Source organism: Eremothecium sinecaudum, chromosome III (assembly GCF_001548555.1).
Source record: "Eremothecium sinecaudum strain ATCC 58844 chromosome III, complete sequence".
Classification (NCBI taxonomy): Eukaryota; Fungi; Ascomycota; class Saccharomycetes; order Saccharomycetales; family Saccharomycetaceae; genus Eremothecium; species Eremothecium sinecaudum.
Window position 1 is genome coordinate 1,188,205 of NC_030894.1, and position 17,650 is coordinate 1,205,854.

General features: G+C 38.5%; 7 protein-coding genes across 7 annotated transcripts; 2 read left to right on the top strand and 5 right to left on the bottom strand.

Moving 5' to 3' along the window:
• Positions 1 to 72: 72 nt before the first annotated feature.
• Positions 73 to 2,088, bottom strand: ATG20 (Atg20p; the record flags this gene model as incomplete). The annotated part of the gene is made up of 1 exon (XM_018131051.1): positions 73 to 2,088. The coding sequence occupies one exon, from the start codon at positions 2,086 to 2,088 to the stop codon at positions 73 to 75; it is 2,016 nt and encodes a 671-aa protein (XP_017987061.1).
• A 320-nt stretch (positions 2,089 to 2,408) lies between these two features.
• Positions 2,409 to 6,611, top strand: TRM3 (tRNA (guanosine(18)-2'-O)-methyltransferase; the record flags this gene model as incomplete). The annotated part of the gene is made up of 1 exon (XM_018131050.1): positions 2,409 to 6,611. One exon carries the CDS (start codon positions 2,409 to 2,411, stop codon positions 6,609 to 6,611), a length of 4,203 nt encoding a protein of 1,400 aa, XP_017987062.1.
• Positions 6,612 to 7,054: 443 nt separating this feature from the next.
• On the bottom strand, positions 7,055 to 7,846 carry RRP42 (exosome non-catalytic core subunit RRP42; the record flags this gene model as incomplete). Its single annotated transcript, XM_018131049.1, has 1 exon — positions 7,055 to 7,846. One exon carries the CDS (start codon positions 7,844 to 7,846, stop codon positions 7,055 to 7,057), a length of 792 nt encoding a protein of 263 aa, XP_017987063.1.
• Positions 7,847 to 8,050: 204 nt separating this feature from the next.
• Positions 8,051 to 8,812, bottom strand: RRT6 (Rrt6p; the record flags this gene model as incomplete). Its single annotated transcript, XM_018131048.1, has 1 exon — positions 8,051 to 8,812. The coding sequence occupies one exon, from the start codon at positions 8,810 to 8,812 to the stop codon at positions 8,051 to 8,053; it is 762 nt and encodes a 253-aa protein (XP_017987064.1).
• Positions 8,813 to 8,932: 120 nt separating this feature from the next.
• On the bottom strand, positions 8,933 to 9,331 carry TMA17 (Tma17p; the record flags this gene model as incomplete). Its single annotated transcript, XM_018131047.1, has 1 exon — positions 8,933 to 9,331. One exon carries the CDS (start codon positions 9,329 to 9,331, stop codon positions 8,933 to 8,935), a length of 399 nt encoding a protein of 132 aa, XP_017987065.1.
• Positions 9,332 to 9,913: 582 nt separating this feature from the next.
• Positions 9,914 to 14,023, top strand: INO80 (chromatin-remodeling ATPase INO80; the record flags this gene model as incomplete). Its single annotated transcript, XM_018131046.1, has 1 exon — positions 9,914 to 14,023. One exon carries the CDS (start codon positions 9,914 to 9,916, stop codon positions 14,021 to 14,023), a length of 4,110 nt encoding a protein of 1,369 aa, XP_017987066.1.
• A 220-nt stretch (positions 14,024 to 14,243) lies between these two features.
• Positions 14,244 to 17,531, bottom strand: NUT1 (Nut1p; the record flags this gene model as incomplete). The annotated part of the gene is made up of 1 exon (XM_018131045.1): positions 14,244 to 17,531. One exon carries the CDS (start codon positions 17,529 to 17,531, stop codon positions 14,244 to 14,246), a length of 3,288 nt encoding a protein of 1,095 aa, XP_017987067.1.
• Positions 17,532 to 17,650: the final 119 nt, after the last annotated feature.

Here is a 17,650-nt window from a genome sequence, read left to right on the forward strand (position 1 = left end):
TCATGTGTTTCCGACCTTTCGTTAGTTTTTGTGCTGCATAGCTGCCAACTAAAAATTGTATACATAAAAAGATCACGCACTCTGTTCCATGTTCTTAAGTTCCTTCCATGCGATCAAATTCTGTTCGGCAAACTCCCTCATGTACTTAGAGTAATTTTTTAAAATGTCAAATATTTCTTCATCCTTTTCACGCGAAAACTTCGGTAATTGCTCATCCCTAATAGTTTCTGTAATTACTTTTAAATCACTCTCACTAATATCTAACGATTCTCCTATTTGTTCAATGTCACGTTGGACCGAAGGAATAGTGGCCTTGTTGTCTTGATCCTGATAATTCACTGTTTCTTTCACTATATGCGCCAATTTGTTGATATTATTGAATATTTTGCCCTTGTATGTTTGTGTATTCGGTTCTGGTATTCTCTGTAGGTTTATTCTTCGATCGCCTGACAATTCTCTTGATGCCATCTGATTGGTCCTTTTAGCATCTTCTTCTTGCTCCTGAAATTTCCGCAACTGTCCGTTTTTATATAGCAATGTCCTCTTCAAGATGTCTCTCTGTATAAATTTCATTTTCCTATATTGTATTAACTCTCGTGCTGCCCCTATCATTAGCACAACCTCACATAAGGGCTCATTAATATTATAGTATAGCCTGCTCACCAATGATTCTAACGCAGTTACTGTAGCCGTATTTGACGCACTCAAACGTGAAAGTAACTCTTTAATTTCGGAACTCTGAGTTTCGTCTACAGCGAACTCAGCAAATGCATCACTTAGCTCTCTGAAGTCTTGCTTCAATTCGTTAAACGATTTTGTAATCCTCCTGCTGTATTTATAAATGCCTGTCTGCAATATATGCTCATATTTTCTGTAGTCATGTTCAATATGAAAGAATGCCAGATCATCAGGGTGAAAATCTACTGAGGTAGATACTTCGTCTTTGCCCTTTAAGATTTGGGTCGATGGGGATGATGGAATTGGTAAAAATGCATGAACCCTTGTTGTGTTAGTAGGATCCAATGGATTACATCGAAGTACATTCTTAGGTAACGATGAGATTGCTGCTGAACTTGTCATTACATCATTCCAGTTCGTATTATTAGGATCGAGAAAATCACTAATAATTGAAGTCTTGGATATTTCGCTATTATTCAATAACCTGTTCAAGAAGCTAGTCAACATCCTAATCCTGTGTCGTACTAACTTCTGGTCAGTGTTTCCAACACTTCCATCAATGACAGATGTACCTAAATCAACCCGTCCATCCGTTTCTGGAGGCAATATGTAATTTAAGTCAGATCCAGTTATAGCCTTCCCATAGCTGGTCAATGATTGCTTCTCTGGTATTGGTGGTATTAAACTCATTGGAAATAGCTTTATTAGTAATTTTCTTAGGCTCTCGAATTCGCTGTATCTCCTTCTGACTATTTTATCACCAAACTTAACTGTGTAAGTAATATGGGACCTTCCCTGCCCTTCAGAAACCTTGGATGCCTCTAAAATCTTTATTTTCTCTGAAGCATGTAGACTTTTTTCGACAGAAAGAGGAAACAACCTCTCCCGAATGCTTACACTACTTTCATTACTGTTTGATATAAAATCGTTGCCTTCATCCCTTGAATTCTGAGACTTAGACGGCGGTTGCGATATTCCTTCATAAGACTCCTTATCTATGCTGTCTGATTTAGATTCCATGAAGCGATTCTCCGTAGAGGCCTTTAATTGTGACAGCTCTCTTTCTAGTCGATGTTCTACGAAAGGGTTATCCTCTTGCACTATCGGCATATGAACAGTGTCCGACTCCGAAATCTCACTTACGTTATTTAAGTTACTGGAACCTTTATTTGAGCCATTTTGTAACATATCCAAACAATTATCTGTTACAATATCATCCAGTATGTCCTTATTACAGTCATTTACATCATGCTCGACATCTCCGGCATATTCACCTGAATTGCGCAATTGACCGTCATCAAATATGAAGTTTAGATTAAACTTATTATCTTCCATAACCTCTTCTACAGTAGTATCCTTATTAGATCCATGCTCGGTTGTTTGATTTGAACTGGGACTATCGCACATCATATAGTATACTTTGATTTATCGAGATATTAAGCCGTATACACCTTAACCATAAGAACAATAAGCCTATTTCTAACTAGAATGTCAGCAATGAGGCAAAAGTCTCGGTAGTCTTTACTCTATGAAGTGATTCTGTAAGCTTGTCAACATTTAAGTTCAAGGGGCGTTTGAAGCTATTTAAGGTGGCGCTTACAACCTTACAGGGTGTATGGGTTCTTTTTAACATGTTGAAAACTATTGATGGCCATCTAATTAGAGAAGAAGTAGTTCGCGATGAGCACAATTATCACAGTTGAGCTTTGTCGCTAATACCTAGTGTTATAATGGATACAGAGAAGCTACTGGGGAAATATATAGAAAACCAATATGGTTTGCTCGAAAAATTAGTCTCCGAAGGGCGTTTTAGTAAATGTTGCGAAGTTATTAGAGCGGTTTCATTCGACAAGGATGTGATATCAAATATATTCTCAAATGTATTAAATGCCTCAATTAAAGAGTTGGAATATGGTGTTCAGACAGATGGTTATAACTATGCGAAAAGCCCACTAGGTGACTTAGCGGAACTAGTAAGTTTATTACCAGACATAATTCCCGATATCAATAGTCGAATTATGAAATGGATTACAGAATATATCAATATTCACCGCAAACTTGGTGAATTCGAACAGCTAGAAACAAATTTTGACGAAAATTCAAGTTTTAGTCATTCAGATGTGCTAAATATTGATGTTGTTTTTGATTTCATTTCCGCTGTAGCTTTAAATCAGTCCAACGAAGAAAATGCTTCTGATATATATCACAAGATTTTGGGTTCATGGCAACTTCAGAAGCTGTTAGTTATGCTTCTTGGCTCACATGATGAGGTTATCTCGAACAAGGCCTCGGTATTATTTAGATGGAATATGAATATGGTTTGTGTGAACTGTGAAAAGGATCCTAAATTCGATGATTTTGTTTGGAAATCTATAGCTTTGTATTTGAAAAGCAATGAGAAGTGGCAGTGGGTTTTCCGTAATGCCGTGAAATTTCAGCTACGATTCTTGATGGAAAAGAAGATGTCGCCATGTTTTTTGGCGTATATCTCAAGAGAAGAATATTGGAAGGATTTGCTAACTATTCTTGCTAGCAATATCCACGAGTACAGAAAACTTGGTTTATCTATTTTCAAAGCAACCTTACAAGAAATACCAGGAGATTTTTCCTTTTCTAATCCGACTTTTACCTGGGGCAAGGAAAACCAGGCGAAGCGTTTAGAAGCTTGGACGAAGTTCATTACATTTTACGAAATAATTGCTCTGGATACGGCACTGAACCAATTGGAGGCTGCATATAATGACATTTTGAATTTCTTTGACAGCAAATTCATTCCCCCCTCGTGGGGGATTGTGGTTTTGTCAACTGGACTTAAAGCTTCCATGGAGTCAGTCAGAAAGTATACTTTAAAGCTGATGTTTCAAGTAAAAAATAGGTATGTTTTTACTGTAGATCTCAATGCACTAAGGCGTACCTTTTTGCCTGCAGCTATGCAAGCTCATAACTTTGTTGTTGTGAATGAAAAATGTCCATATGGTGAACAACTCTCAAGATTCATTTACGAAGTTTTGCTGACAGATACAGTAGAATGTACTCTTCGTGAAAAGATGTCAACTATTTTAGCACTATTTTGGGAAGACAGACCGCCATTTGATCCTTCTATTATTTATGTCGCGTATGGCTGTTTATTAGCCTTAAGAGACCATGATAGATTTATTATAGAAGAAACTCATCTGGAGATGATCCAAAAAATACTAACTATGGATGCTGAAGAAGCACTGTTTAACTTCACCTTAAAGGCCATATGGCTCGAAGTTGCTACGCTTGCCGATTGGAGTAAAGTAAGAATCTCAAAATTACTTAAAATCTATGCTCTTCATGTTTCAGAACATGGGTATGATTTAATTATTCCTTTGATTAAAAAATACAAGAATAAGTTTCCTTGCTATAATGAAGAACTGACTAGAGGGTGCAATGAGGTTCTACTGTACTTGATATATGGCATAGCACCAAAAGCTGTGAAAGATATGTTCTTGTTTGAACTTGCTGCTGCTAATATTGATTATAAGCCTTTTGCTTCTCAGTATGACGCTTGCTTCAAAAAATATGTTATGGATACAGCAGAGCAGAATGAATATAAAAAGGCCTCGAATTTAACTCATTTGGATGAAATTTTCGAAGATCACTTCAAAGAAATCAACTTTTCAACATTGTGGAACTCTGTGCTTCAATCATTTGATGTTGAGCAATTCGAATTTTTTGTTAATATTTTAGAGAAGGCAGTAAAAGCAGGTAATGCCAAGCTTTCGGTAAGTTACAATCAGCTAATTGTATTATATGACAAAATTCGTGCATTTTATAGTACTCAAAATGATTCAGGAAAGATTCAAGACTACGCATTTTCAATATTCTTCAAATTATGCAAATATGCGTTACAGCTAGCTATTGAAGCCCAAGAAGATTGTAAAATTAGTAAGTTGAGAGAACAGATAATCTATCTAGCTGAAAGAAATACCAAAAATGACAATGATAAGTATAAAGGTAATTTGAGCATTGTACAGTTGCTTGAATATATCCTAAACGGTCCTACAAAGGAAATAACGCCATCAGATCAATATATTATAAAATGTCAGGTCCAGAAGATAGTTGACGTAACGGAATTCATTTGGACTTCTACTGCAGCTAAACGTTTAGTTTTGAATCAGAAAGATCTGCATGTAGCGATTATAAGAACTTTGTATCATCCCACAATATTGAAACTTGCACAAGATGACACTGAACTAGCTGCTATTCTTTCCGACTGTGGGTATCAGTTCATTGAGCAGTCCATTTCTAGGAGGACTATCTTGCCATGTTTGACGAAGCAAATTTCTTTATTTATGCAGAGTAATTCATTTTCATTCGGTCTGGACTACATGTGGTTATCTAGACTGCTTGTTGCTGCATTTTCCAGTATCCAAGAAGGGATAAGTGTGTTCAAACTAAAGCCTACTATAGGCGATTTATTTGATGCTAATTTTACACATGAAAATGCCAAAAGTGGCATATATGAGTATGTCTATGGACCCGAAGAGGTTTCATCAAAAATAAATGTCATTTGTGCATTGCTATTCTCCCCGACAAGTTTCAAGGCAGCATTCGCAAAGCAGTTATTGGATTATGACGAGAACTTGTTAGTTCCGATAAAGAAGACTAACGGCAAAGAGGAACTTCAGAGATTGGCAAAATGGCAATTATTACTGTTAACAGTCTCTTCTTTAGACCCCACTGAACTGACCTTGACCACAAAAGATAAGATTTTTCCAAATATGGTGGAAGAGAGTTCGCCGTTAATCAGGATTTATATTGAATGGGTTGTCGCCTACGTGGTTTATCAAAAAGCCAAAGATGGATCAGAATCTGCAGTTTATGATATTTTGTTTACTAGTTTGCGGGAACAAAGTAAACCTGTGACCGTTGTCAGTATCGAAAGAATATGCTTTCTCGTGTTAAGATCACTGAAATGTAATAAGTATGAAGGCAAGTTCTTGAAACGATATTTAGCAGGACTGTTACCTAACTGTGCATCCAATAAACCGTTGATTAGACATTTCTCCAATTCTCTGTTACTGTCATTGTGGCCAGAATTTAAGGATATAATCTCTGACAGCACACTTGCTGCTGTAATTGAGAACATGTATGATGAAGCAGTTAAGTCTCAGTTGAAAAGTCAATATAGGGCTGGAGATGCTAATTTCTGGGATATTTTTAAAGATCTTAACTTAACCAACATTTTCGGTGGTATAATTATGAGGGTGTGTGATCATGTTGTTCCTTACATTACAAAAGCTCAATTCGAAAGGTACCTACCGGAACAATCTGTAATTCAAGTCGGCCAAGATGAATATGAAAAATGGCTTCCAAAGCGTGCCAATGCTACAGCTAAGTCTAACAATGTCGATCAAAACAATTCGCCGTTGCAGACAAAGAGTGGTGCATGGGATATTATTCTAGATGGAGAAGATAAAAAATCCAGTGAGTCAATTCAAAGGTCTGAACTTATTGTTGTCGCTTCCCTAGTAGATAAAGCACCAAATTTGGGTGGTATCTGCAGATTATGTGATGTTTTAGGTGTAGGTTTAATGACAGTTCATGATTTGAAGATAAAACAAAATCCGCAATTCAAAAATGTCACAGTTACTGCTGACAGGTGGATGCCAATGACTGAAGTGGCTGTGGATGACATTTCTCATTTTATGCAACAGAAAAAGTTAGAAGGATACACTTTGATCGGATTGGAGCAAACTGATAAATCGATCGAATTAAACAATAAGTTCCATTTCGACAAAAAATCATTAATATTACTGGGAACAGAAGCTGAAGGTATCCCGGGCCACTTATTGGCTGAACTGGACATGTGTTTAGAGATCAAACAATCCGGTGTGATTAGATCGATGAACATCCAGACTGCATGTGCAGTTATCGTCCATTCATACTCTGTGCAATATATGTAAATATATAAACCGGTGCACTAAAACGCACGTTAACTGATAGAATTCTGAGGTTACTGTATTTTAAGTAGGAACTTTGGTTCCAGAAATACAATCCCAAATTAGGTTGCAATGTTTAAGGATATATTTAGTTAACAGGTGGTATCTTTGGGTCAAATCTAGTCCTTTGAGAATCTAATAACCATGAATAAGTTTTTGGTCGATAGAATTTTTTTTCCATATCGAACAACTGCATAACATTAGGATAAGTGATTCGTTCCCATATCTTGGTTATCTAGTAGAGTGCTAAACAATTAGTCTGAGTAACATTCTCGAAGACTCAGCCAATTACAGAGCGCATGCGCTAGGCAGATACTCTGTAAAAGCCGCGTATATTACAGATGGGTAATTGCCACTCGGCTAATGTTTTATTATTCCGTTAACAGATATTCGTAAACCGGGCCAACTTACACAGCATTTAATGCCTTTACAACCTTTGGGGCACATTCTTTTATTACATCAATAGCCATCATTATGTGTTTTACGTCAAAACCACTTGAATAATCCTCGTTCAACCCTATGCTTCTGATTGGTGCACATACTGTACCATTACTCCACGTGATAACCAAACCATTACAAGCAACTTCATCTTCCATGCTAGAGGGGTCGACTACCACAACATCATCAATAACTGCCACTGTAAAAAGCAACGGTACATCAACTTGGAGCTTTTCAAAGTCAAAATCGTGGAACATGGGCAGCTCGTCTATCTGTAAATCGTCCTTATTAGACACCAATTTGGGCAGGTACGTAGAATTTAATGCAGAATAAATTGCGAGTGAAATAGGAGTAAGAGGATAAGAGCTGCTGCACAACACAAGTACGTCTACAAATAGCTTAAAACCATATCTTTTGGTTAGATGCAACTTTTCCATATTGAAATCTCTTAGGATTAAATTGTTCAACATCGATACAATACTGCGAACAAACACCGAGTCGTCCCTATGTCCAGCAATATCAACATCAACAACCACCAATTCGGGGTCAAGATTAAAGTCAACTACTTTTGACTTAACACTGACAATGCATTCGCTCCCATCGCTTAATATAATACGTGATGAACCATTAGAGCTAGATAAAAATTCAGTTGATATTTCAATGGGCCTAAACTGGTTAGAAGACCGGCCATCTGGTCTTATCGGAGGATTACAGGAGAGAGAGTCAATCAGATATGACTTCTCAGTAATTGATAAAACCATTTTGAAGCAGGGTCAAAATCTGTCACCGAGTCTGTTCTTCTGGCGCATCATGCAGTACATGTATAAAAAGGTAACCAAAATTTTTTCATTGGCACTTTCCGGACATTCTCGTGGAGAGGCCCCTATGTCCGACGAGGTGACAGTAACAGTGCTTGGCACCAACAGTAATTATTAACAAAATATCGGGGTTGCATCAGGCTCATACTAGTGCATTGATTTCAATCGCCGGTCGTACTCTCTTGAAGATTTTATTAAGTAATACGGCACAGCTAGGCAGTAACAGTAGAACATGCTTAACCCTAGTACGATAGTGTTGCACAATAACCAAGAGTATGTTGACTCGTTTAGGTTTCTCTTTCTTGCCTCAGAATCTGCTAAATATTGCCCGTTACGAACGTCTGAGAATTCATTGGTATTTTCAACAGCATGGCTCAAAATTTCAACATGTGTCTCGGATATTTGTGGAATTCCTGACGCTGCAACCTGATTAGTGGAGTACACAGATAACGCGATAATGCTGCGCATGTCAATAGCCTTCCAAGATGAATCGTAAGAAATATTAATTAAGCACACGTCCACTACGCTCAAATTGTTGATGGAGAAGCTGAGGGTGCGGCCGGTACTCGGCACATTATTATCGGCGAGAAGCGTGGTGCCCTTGGTGTCCAAAATCAGTAATTGGAGCTTCTGACGCCCCAATTGCACAGAAGTAGGCCCGAACCGATTAGCGTCAATATCGTATTTAGGAATATCTTGCCTCTCGAGTTGTACAAATAGCATAGTTCCCGGGCCGCCCAATTGCCACCGAATACACTGCCGATAGTCTGCAAGCCTCGTGCTATCGATCTCGGCAGCCTTTATTGGCTCTACATCAAATCTCATAGTGCCGCTTGTTAGTATTGTTTTGAGCACGTTGCCCTCCGCAAATAGCCCAAACACTAAACACACAGAAACCAGCCATTTCATGATTTATTAGAACTATACAAAGTTACATATTAGCACGACACCAAATCAAATGCGTATATGCCCTTTCAAGGGTTAAAGGCGCCGATTTGTCCAAAGCTTATAACCTTACTTTTGTGTCTGCTACCGCAACGACACACTTTCCTTCGCCTGAACGTCACTGCCACCGTTACTCAAACGGTGCATACGCTCCTGCTGGATTGCTTCTAGTCTCTCTTCGTAATTCCGAAGCACAATCTCGTTCTCCCTAACGGCCTCTCGGAACACCTCCAAATCTCCCTGTTCAACTACATCCTCAGCGATCTCTTCATCTAGCTCGTCCATCTCCCCTGCTGGCCGCTCTCCCTCAAGCTTTTCGATATATCTCCGTAATCTTACCGTAGACCTCTCTAAATGTCGGCTGCTATTTTCAATCTCCTTCTCAATTCTACCCAATGTCTCCAACCCTAGGTCGCCAATAGCCGCCTTAAACTTTGTAATCTGAACAGGCATTGCTGCTCCAGTACCATCTGCTCCATTCATATTTAAATATCGTGGCGCTTGCAGTCCAACTCCATCCAACCCCCGCCTAGCCCTGCCGCATCCGTATATATAGTTTGCAATACATCCCGTCCCAACAGGCCGTCTGCCTTTACAAAGAGGGGTAATGCCTTGTCGTATAAAGTGATGTTGCAGAGCCAAGTCTGTGTAATCTGCCGTAACGGGCTGCAACCGGCTGCGGAAAGTCGCTTTCCAGCCTTATATGGTCGATGCCTTATGTATGGGTTGTCGCCCTTGGCCATAGATCAATTTTTTCCTCTCGCCCCAAAAAAAAAACATCCCGCAAACATAATCAACGAAACAAAACAACAAGGCCTTCATCAAAGACCAGCAAGAAGTCAACGAACTACTTAACAAATAGACAAGGAGGATCAAACAAATAGAAAAAAAAAACTCAAAAAAACGTATAACCTATGATGTGTTTAAAGAAAAAAATAAAGACGCAAATTAGGATCTAGTTAGTTTTAGTAACTAGGAGGTATATTTACTGTAGATAATTAAGGCTGTATACACAAATCTAACAATCGCCTTTAAGGACTATAGTTCATAATAAGTAATAGCTATATGTCATTAGATGCTTTGTTGAACAGTGACGAAGGTCATACAACAACTCGTCAAGAGTTTCTATGTCGAATGAAAGAAAGGTTTAGTCGCATATGCCATAGGGATGTTCGTGAGCAACAGTATCAAGATTGGAAGTATCTTAGTTATCAGGAGTTTGAATTAGTAAATGAGTGGAGTGGTCAAAGTCGTGATTTGACCATTAATCAATGTGATCAGTTACTTACCCATGTTAAGAGTGCACAAGATGAATGGCTAGGTTATGAAGAGTTTTTATTAGGGCGTGATAAAGTTTTGGCTGAAGTTGAGGAGCAGCAAGAGGAGGAGCAGCAAGAGGAGGAAGATAGGGAGAAAGGACAGGTGAAGCTGGGTGACGGTAAAAAGAGTGGTAAGAAGGGGGTGGTTGCTGGTGCTGAGATTGTTTTGAATGGCGGTAGAAAGGGAAGTGTTGCTCGCGTTGAGGAAGAGGAGGTTATTGAGGACGGGGAGGAGGATTTGAATGACGAGGAAGAGGAGGACGAGGAAGAGGAGGAAGAAGAGGAGTTGGAGGATCTGGAAGACATCCAATTGATTGATGATGACAACGATAAGGACTTCTCGCCTGAGGGCGGGCGGACTAAATCGGCTATTAAGTTGAACACTAAGATCGACATCAACTCCGATATTGCGCTGATACAGAAGGAGCTGGGTAAGATGACGCAGAAGCAGAAGAATGCGAAGGCCAAGAAGCGTAAGTTTACCAGTTGTGTAGTTCAGAGCTACGACTGGGAGCACCAGAAGATTGAGGTGAAGGTCACGTTGAAGCAGCTCCATATAAGGCGGTTGAAGCGGTTGGTGAATGAGGCCAAGCGGAAGCGCTCTGCTGAGGAAGCTGCAGTCAATGAACAGCAAGCCAGTTCCTCTAAGAAAAGGAAAACAGGGCAGAAGTCTAAACCGCCTGGTACTGCTTCTGGAGAGGACGGCGCTTGCGCTCCTGATTCTGCGGCAACAGGGGTCGGATTCAAGACGAATGGAGATGCCGATTCTGTGGAAGCTCAAGCTGCTGTTATTCCTGATATCAATCCCACTACAGGACTACCTACATATGGTATGAAAATGACTGCGAAGGAGGCCAGAGCTATACAGAGACACTACGATACAACTTATATTACTATCTGGAAAGATATGGCACGTAAGGATTCTGCAAAGATGTCTAGGCTGGTGCAGCAGATCCAGTCTATTAGATCCGCAAACTTTAAGAAGACTTCTTCGCTTGTGGCCAGGGAAGCTAGAAAATGGCAGACGAGAAACTTCAGGCAGGTTAAGGATTTCCAGACTAGAGCTCGTAGAGGTGTTAGAGAAATGTTGAGTTTCTGGAAGAAGAATGAGCGTGAGGAGCGCGAATTGAAGAAGAAGGCCGAGCGTGAAGCAATTGAGCAGGCTAAGAAGGAGGAAGAAGAAAGAGAGTCTAAGAGACAGTCAAGGAAGTTGAATTTCTTGTTGACTCAAACTGAATTGTATTCGCATTTCATTGGTAGCAAGATCAAAACTAGTGAGCTGGAAGGAAATATGGGTGATTTTTCTATTGCTTCCGTTTCGGTGGAAAACGCTACGAATTTACTAAAAACTGAATCCAAGAAGACTGCCATTAACACAATTGACTTTGATAACGAAGATGACGAGGAATTGCGTCGCAAAGCAGCCCAGAATGCTTCTAACGCATTGAAGGAAACTCAAAATCAAGCAAATGCATTTGATCAAGAAAATGGTGGCAATGATGAGGAACTTAACTTCCAAAATCCTACATCGCTTGGTGACATTACAATTGATCAGCCTAAAATGTTGGCTTGCACTTTGAAGGAGTACCAATTGAAGGGTTTAAATTGGTTAGCAAACTTGTATGATCAAGGTATCAATGGTATTTTGGCAGACGAAATGGGTTTGGGTAAAACTGTTCAGTCTATTTCTGTTTTGGCGCATTTGGCTGAACGCTATAATATCTGGGGACCATTTATTGTTGTTACTCCAGCGTCTACCTTACATAACTGGGTGAATGAAATACAAAAGTTCGTCCCTGATTTCAAGATCCTACCATATTGGGGTAATGGTAATGACAGGAAAGTGTTGAGAAAATTCTGGGATAGAAAGCACTTACGTTATAATAGGGACGCTTCATTTCATGTCATGGTCACATCTTATCAGATGGTTGTATCTGACGCTGCTTATTTGCAAAAAATGAGGTGGCAGTACATGATATTGGATGAAGCACAGGCAATTAAGTCATCTCAGTCTTCCCGTTGGAAGAATTTATTGAGTTTCCACTGTCGTAACAGATTATTGTTGACAGGTACCCCAATTCAAAATAGTATGCAAGAATTATGGGCATTGTTGCACTTTATTATGCCTTCTTTATTTGATTCTCACGACGAATTCAACGACTGGTTTTCAAAAGATATCGAATCGCATGCGCAGTCTAACACACAGTTGAATCAACAACAGTTGCGTCGTTTGCATATGATTTTAAAACCTTTCATGTTAAGACGTATAAAGAAAAATGTCCAATCTGAATTAGGTGATAAAATAGAAATTGATGTGATGTGTGATCTAACCTTTAGACAGGCCAAACTATATCAAGTGCTAAAATCTCAGGTTTCATCCGCTTCATATGATGCCATAGAGAATGCAGCAAGTAGTGGAAGTGGGGATGAGACAGGAAACTCGTTGCCTACGTCTGATTCCAAGATTATGAATACTGTTATGGAGTTTAGAAAAGTTTGTAATCATCCAGATTTGTTCGAGAGAGAGGACGTTAGGTCACCATTTGCATTTAGTAGTTTTGGTCAGGGTGCCGTTAGAGGGGGGGATATTATTGACATGCAGTATTCATCAAAAAGCCCTATAGATTACCATTTGCCAAGGCTAATCTATGATGATATTATATTGCCGAATTATCAAAACGTTGTTGATATGAGGAATAAACTATTGTTCCATACTATGAATATTTTCCACCCTTCTACGTCGTCCACGCTTTGTGGTAAGCTTTCCAAAATAACTGGTGATGCTCCAGGTTCCTTAATACAATTGTCTCACAAAAGTTTTATGGAAAGAACACTTGATTTGTTTCCAACTCAAAATCCTCTAAAAGATATTATACCCATTGTTTATAGCGAAGAGGATGATGATATTTCTCCATTACAAAGGTCTTTGTTGATCACGAACAAAATCAATTACTTGGAAAATTTATCTCGTACTACGCAAAATGGTGTCTTAGAGGCCTTGTTGAATATTAAAGCGAAGTGCTATGAGGACCAATATTTAAATGTAATGCGTCCCGCATACTGTCCTGCTGTTTCAGCTCCGCCTATTAATCTGCATGTTTTAGGCTCCAGAAACTTCATGATTAGAAAAGAGGAAGAAATGTTTGATCCAAGAATATGCCAAAGTTTAAGTATTATCCCTCCAGTTATACAAAATCGGATAGTACAAAAGCTTGATAGTGATTTTGTTGGATTACCTACCTGTGAACTATTCCCAGCTCCGCTCAATAAGAGTTTCTCGTCTTATATTTCAATGCCATCCATGGATAGATTTATTACCGAGTCTGCAAAATTGAAGAAGTTAGATGAACTTCTAGTTAAACTAAAGGAAGGTGGTCACCGTGTTTTGATTTACTTCCAGATGACAAGAATGATGGATTTGATGGAAGAGTATTTAACATACAGGCAGTATAACCACATTAGGTTAGATGGTTCTTCCAAACTAGAGGATCGTCGTGACTTAGTTCATGATTGGCAAACGAAATCAGAAATCTTTATATTTTTGTTGTCTACAAGAGCAGGTGGTTTAGGTATCAATTTGACATCAGCGGACACAGTTATTTTCTTTGATTCTGACTGGAATCCAACTATTGATTCCCAGGCAATGGATAGAGCGCATAGATTGGGTCAAACAAGGCAGGTTACTGTATATAGATTGTTAGTTAAGGGAACCATTGAGGAAAGGATGAGAGATAGAGCAAAACAGAAAGAACACGTCCAACAGGTTGTTATGGAAGGCAAGACCAAGGACAACAATGTTCAAACTGTATTAGCGAATGGTAAACCACTAGAATCTGAACAGAGTCCTCGAGTCTAGGAAATTTGAGAACCTGGCCTCTTCCTACTTAAAGTTGAGATGAACTTACAATAATGACGTAAGATTTATTAGTTCTCTTACTTGCTATGTTTTCAAATAGCATGAGCGTATAATGCCAGCTCAAATAAATTACTAAGTATATTATTAATGAACACTTTTTGTTTTACGATACCACTATCTACCTTCTCGAACTATAATGTCTATAAAATGGTTTGGTTCATCAAATAATTGATCTTTTCAAAATTTCAACATATTTGTTGAACTGAGATTTAAAAGTCTCGTACTCTTCTTCGGAGACCTTACCAGCATCATAAGCTTCCTTTTTTAAGTTCATAGAAGTGAAGTAAATGTAGCCAAAACTCTCCGTCAATCTTGCTATCGAGTAGTTAGACACAGGAGTTTCATTTTGTTCATCTTTCATGATGCTAGATTCTGCTTTTAACTCGCTTCCTTTTTGGGATTCTTCAGGCATACCGCTAAAAGACTCACCGAACAGCATGTCAAAGTCTTCATCTGCTGGATCAAGCAATTCTTGTTCTGTTTTCGGTTCATATTGCTGGGTGTTTATCGAATTACTAACCATCATATTATTGGCTTCTGGGAGGCTTTCGGAAAAGCTATTAGGCAATTTGCCATTTTCGATAAACTCCAATAGAACAGTCTTGTCCTCCGGACATCTAATATCCATAAGGACCATGAAATAGAAAAAAAATGATAAAACTTGATCTACAGCGCCGGGTAAAGGTTTATTCGAAGAACCTGGCATACCATAAGTGGCGACTTTATACTTCAGTGTGTGGAAAACATTTTCCATAAAGTTTAAAGGAGTTACTAGGCCAACCAACTCGATGAGGTAGTCAAAATTATAGTAAGTACTGCTATGCAAATTCCAGAAAGAATTGATCTGATTAGTTAGCAGTTTGTTAACGGGTAGATCTGTAGTTAAAACAAGTTTATTGTAACTGATTTGCTTCTGAGGATATGTGTTATTAATTGGTTTAGTAATACGAGGGTCCAAATCATAGAAGTACGCCGATTGAGCAATTGCTTCAAGGCTAGATATCAAGTTCTCAAGCTTTGGATCTTGTTGTGATCTTGAAGAGTAGATTCCATAGTTTGACTCATTGGGCACTTGGAAAAACTTGAGCTGCTTTAGTAACCCAATACAATTCAGTTTCAGAATTACATGGTGGGCCACTTTTGCATCTGGGTTTATGCTTTTTGGGGAAATAATGACACTCAGAAGCTCGAATATGTTACCACTGACCTGCGTGAATAATCCGTTCATTCTTAGTGTTATTAGATATTGCTCCAGCCAAAAAACTATATTAATCAATCCAATAGACATAAATGGCTGTAGAAAGTATTCAAACCCATTGATAAAGTTGGAGGGTTCACTTATTACCCCTGACTCTACGTTAACCATTGTTTGTTTGAATATAAACGGGATCATTGTACCCAGTTCTTTTACATCGGCGGATTTCATCAAGGGATCTGAGATCGAATTGTTTACAAATAAGTCACGTAACCACTGCTTCATAAGCACTGTTGAGGATTCAGACTGATTTGGATTAAATTCATCGGAAATATCACCTAACTTTGACAGAAACTTGAGGATTGCAGATTTTGAGGGTACCTCGACAAATGTTTCCAAATTGATTCCATAGACCTTTACCACATGGATAATAAATGCAGTAGCTATTGAGTAAGACATAAATGAGTGGACGTTTTCAAACTCAGATTCATCAGACATTATATCAGTAGGCTTGTTCCTATTGTTTTCCCAAATGACATCAATAAATTTAACAACTATTCTAACGAATCTGTCTGCGCCCATAAAACAGAATATATTGGTTAAAATATGACCGACATTCAGAACAAAGATACTTAATATTTTGGAAACCTTTTTATGATCAAATGCCTCAACCGCTTGGACTAAAATATTGTACATAATATTGGACATTTCTTCTTGCTTTGTTGGAGCAATATTTTCTAGGCTGTGTGCCAATTTTAGTAGGCCATTGTCGCAGCTAGTGGCAAGTTGATTACTTTCGTCAAATAAAGATTCAAAATCTAAGGCATCAATTGAAACCGTAATAAATTTCTGCATGTCTGTAATAGTTTCCTTCACACCCTGACTGTTTTCTATCACAGGATGCTCAGTGGTCACAAGCGATTTCATATCAACCATTTGATCTTCTCTTAAAAACTCGTTTAATACAGTTGGGGGCTGTAAACCGAGCATTATAAGATTTTTCAAAAACTCATGTCTTATATCCAAATTATTGGCCGGGAAGTCATCAAAGAGATCCTCCGTCCTGTTCTTTACCTCATCTGTTTCAGTGTTGTATGACTTTATGGCATTGACTACCTTGTCATCAATATTTTCCAATGCTTGCACAACAGCCTGTGGGCCATTAGGCACGTATTTCTTGATTATTAGCGGCAATTGCTTGGTAATAAAGACTGTCCATTTGCGTTCCAATAAATTGAAATATGAATTGGATTGATGGTATAATTTGTTATTCACGAACTGTGCAAAGCACGTAAAAGTTGTTTCAATCAAATCTGTAACTTTTGCCGGAAGGGACTTTTCTGGTTGGGGTGAACCATTTTCGTTCACCAGCGCCCAGATAGATTCATATTTATCCAGAAAGTTGGGATCGGTCACAGAAAAGTAATGGATCTTGTTGTTCAGCCACAAGTTCTTGTAGTATCGTACTAATTTAACATCTTGGTACTTCGCTTCATGAGAAGCAGAAGACGGTTGCTTTGAGGTCGTCGTAACATTCGATTCGTACTTAGGAGATGTTACAGATGGTGAAGGCATGGCACTTGGAGGTGGTGGGAAAGATGATGAAGATTCTTTAAGTTGCAATTTCGTTTCAAGATTTCCCGATATGCGCTTGTATAACAACTTATCTGTCTCACAAAGCCTCTTTAACAGTATAACACCCTTAGCTTTAATTGATGCATCCGTGACACCCACAGACTGAGGGATCTGTACTACTTGGTTTAAAAACTTCGATATCGAAACCACTAACTGCTTATCCATTTCACTAAAATTGAACTTCATCACCCCAGGAATAATAATAGTGTAAACATCACCAGAAAGCTGCTCCAAAATAAGCTTATTCGATAAACTACCAATAAAAGCTGTAGCCTTAGAAAACAAATGGTTTAAGATCATCTGATTTTTTACAACATGAAGCCTTGGTAGAAACGGCTTAACGAGCTCTGTATTATAATTAACAAACAGAAGTTCAACAATATAATCTGCAACCAAATTGAGATCCGTATCATTTAACAACTTTAATAGATCTCTAGCAATACTTTCATAAATTGGAGCAACTGCTTTTTTATCTTCAGAATTACCATCTATAACCGAGTCAAACCTTGCATTAATGAATTCATTATAGAAGTTTGTGAATTGCTTCGGAGATATTCTTCGTGAAGCACAGTTTAATACCAATTTATAAACTAACTCTCTTCCTCTTTCCATATTCATTTGAGAGACCTCTACTTCTTCTGAAGCATTAAGTCTGTAAGTGTAACGCACTTATAAGAAGCTGTAATACAGATTTTTAGGTCTTTACAATCTTTAACGTAGTTTGTGATAGTATAATA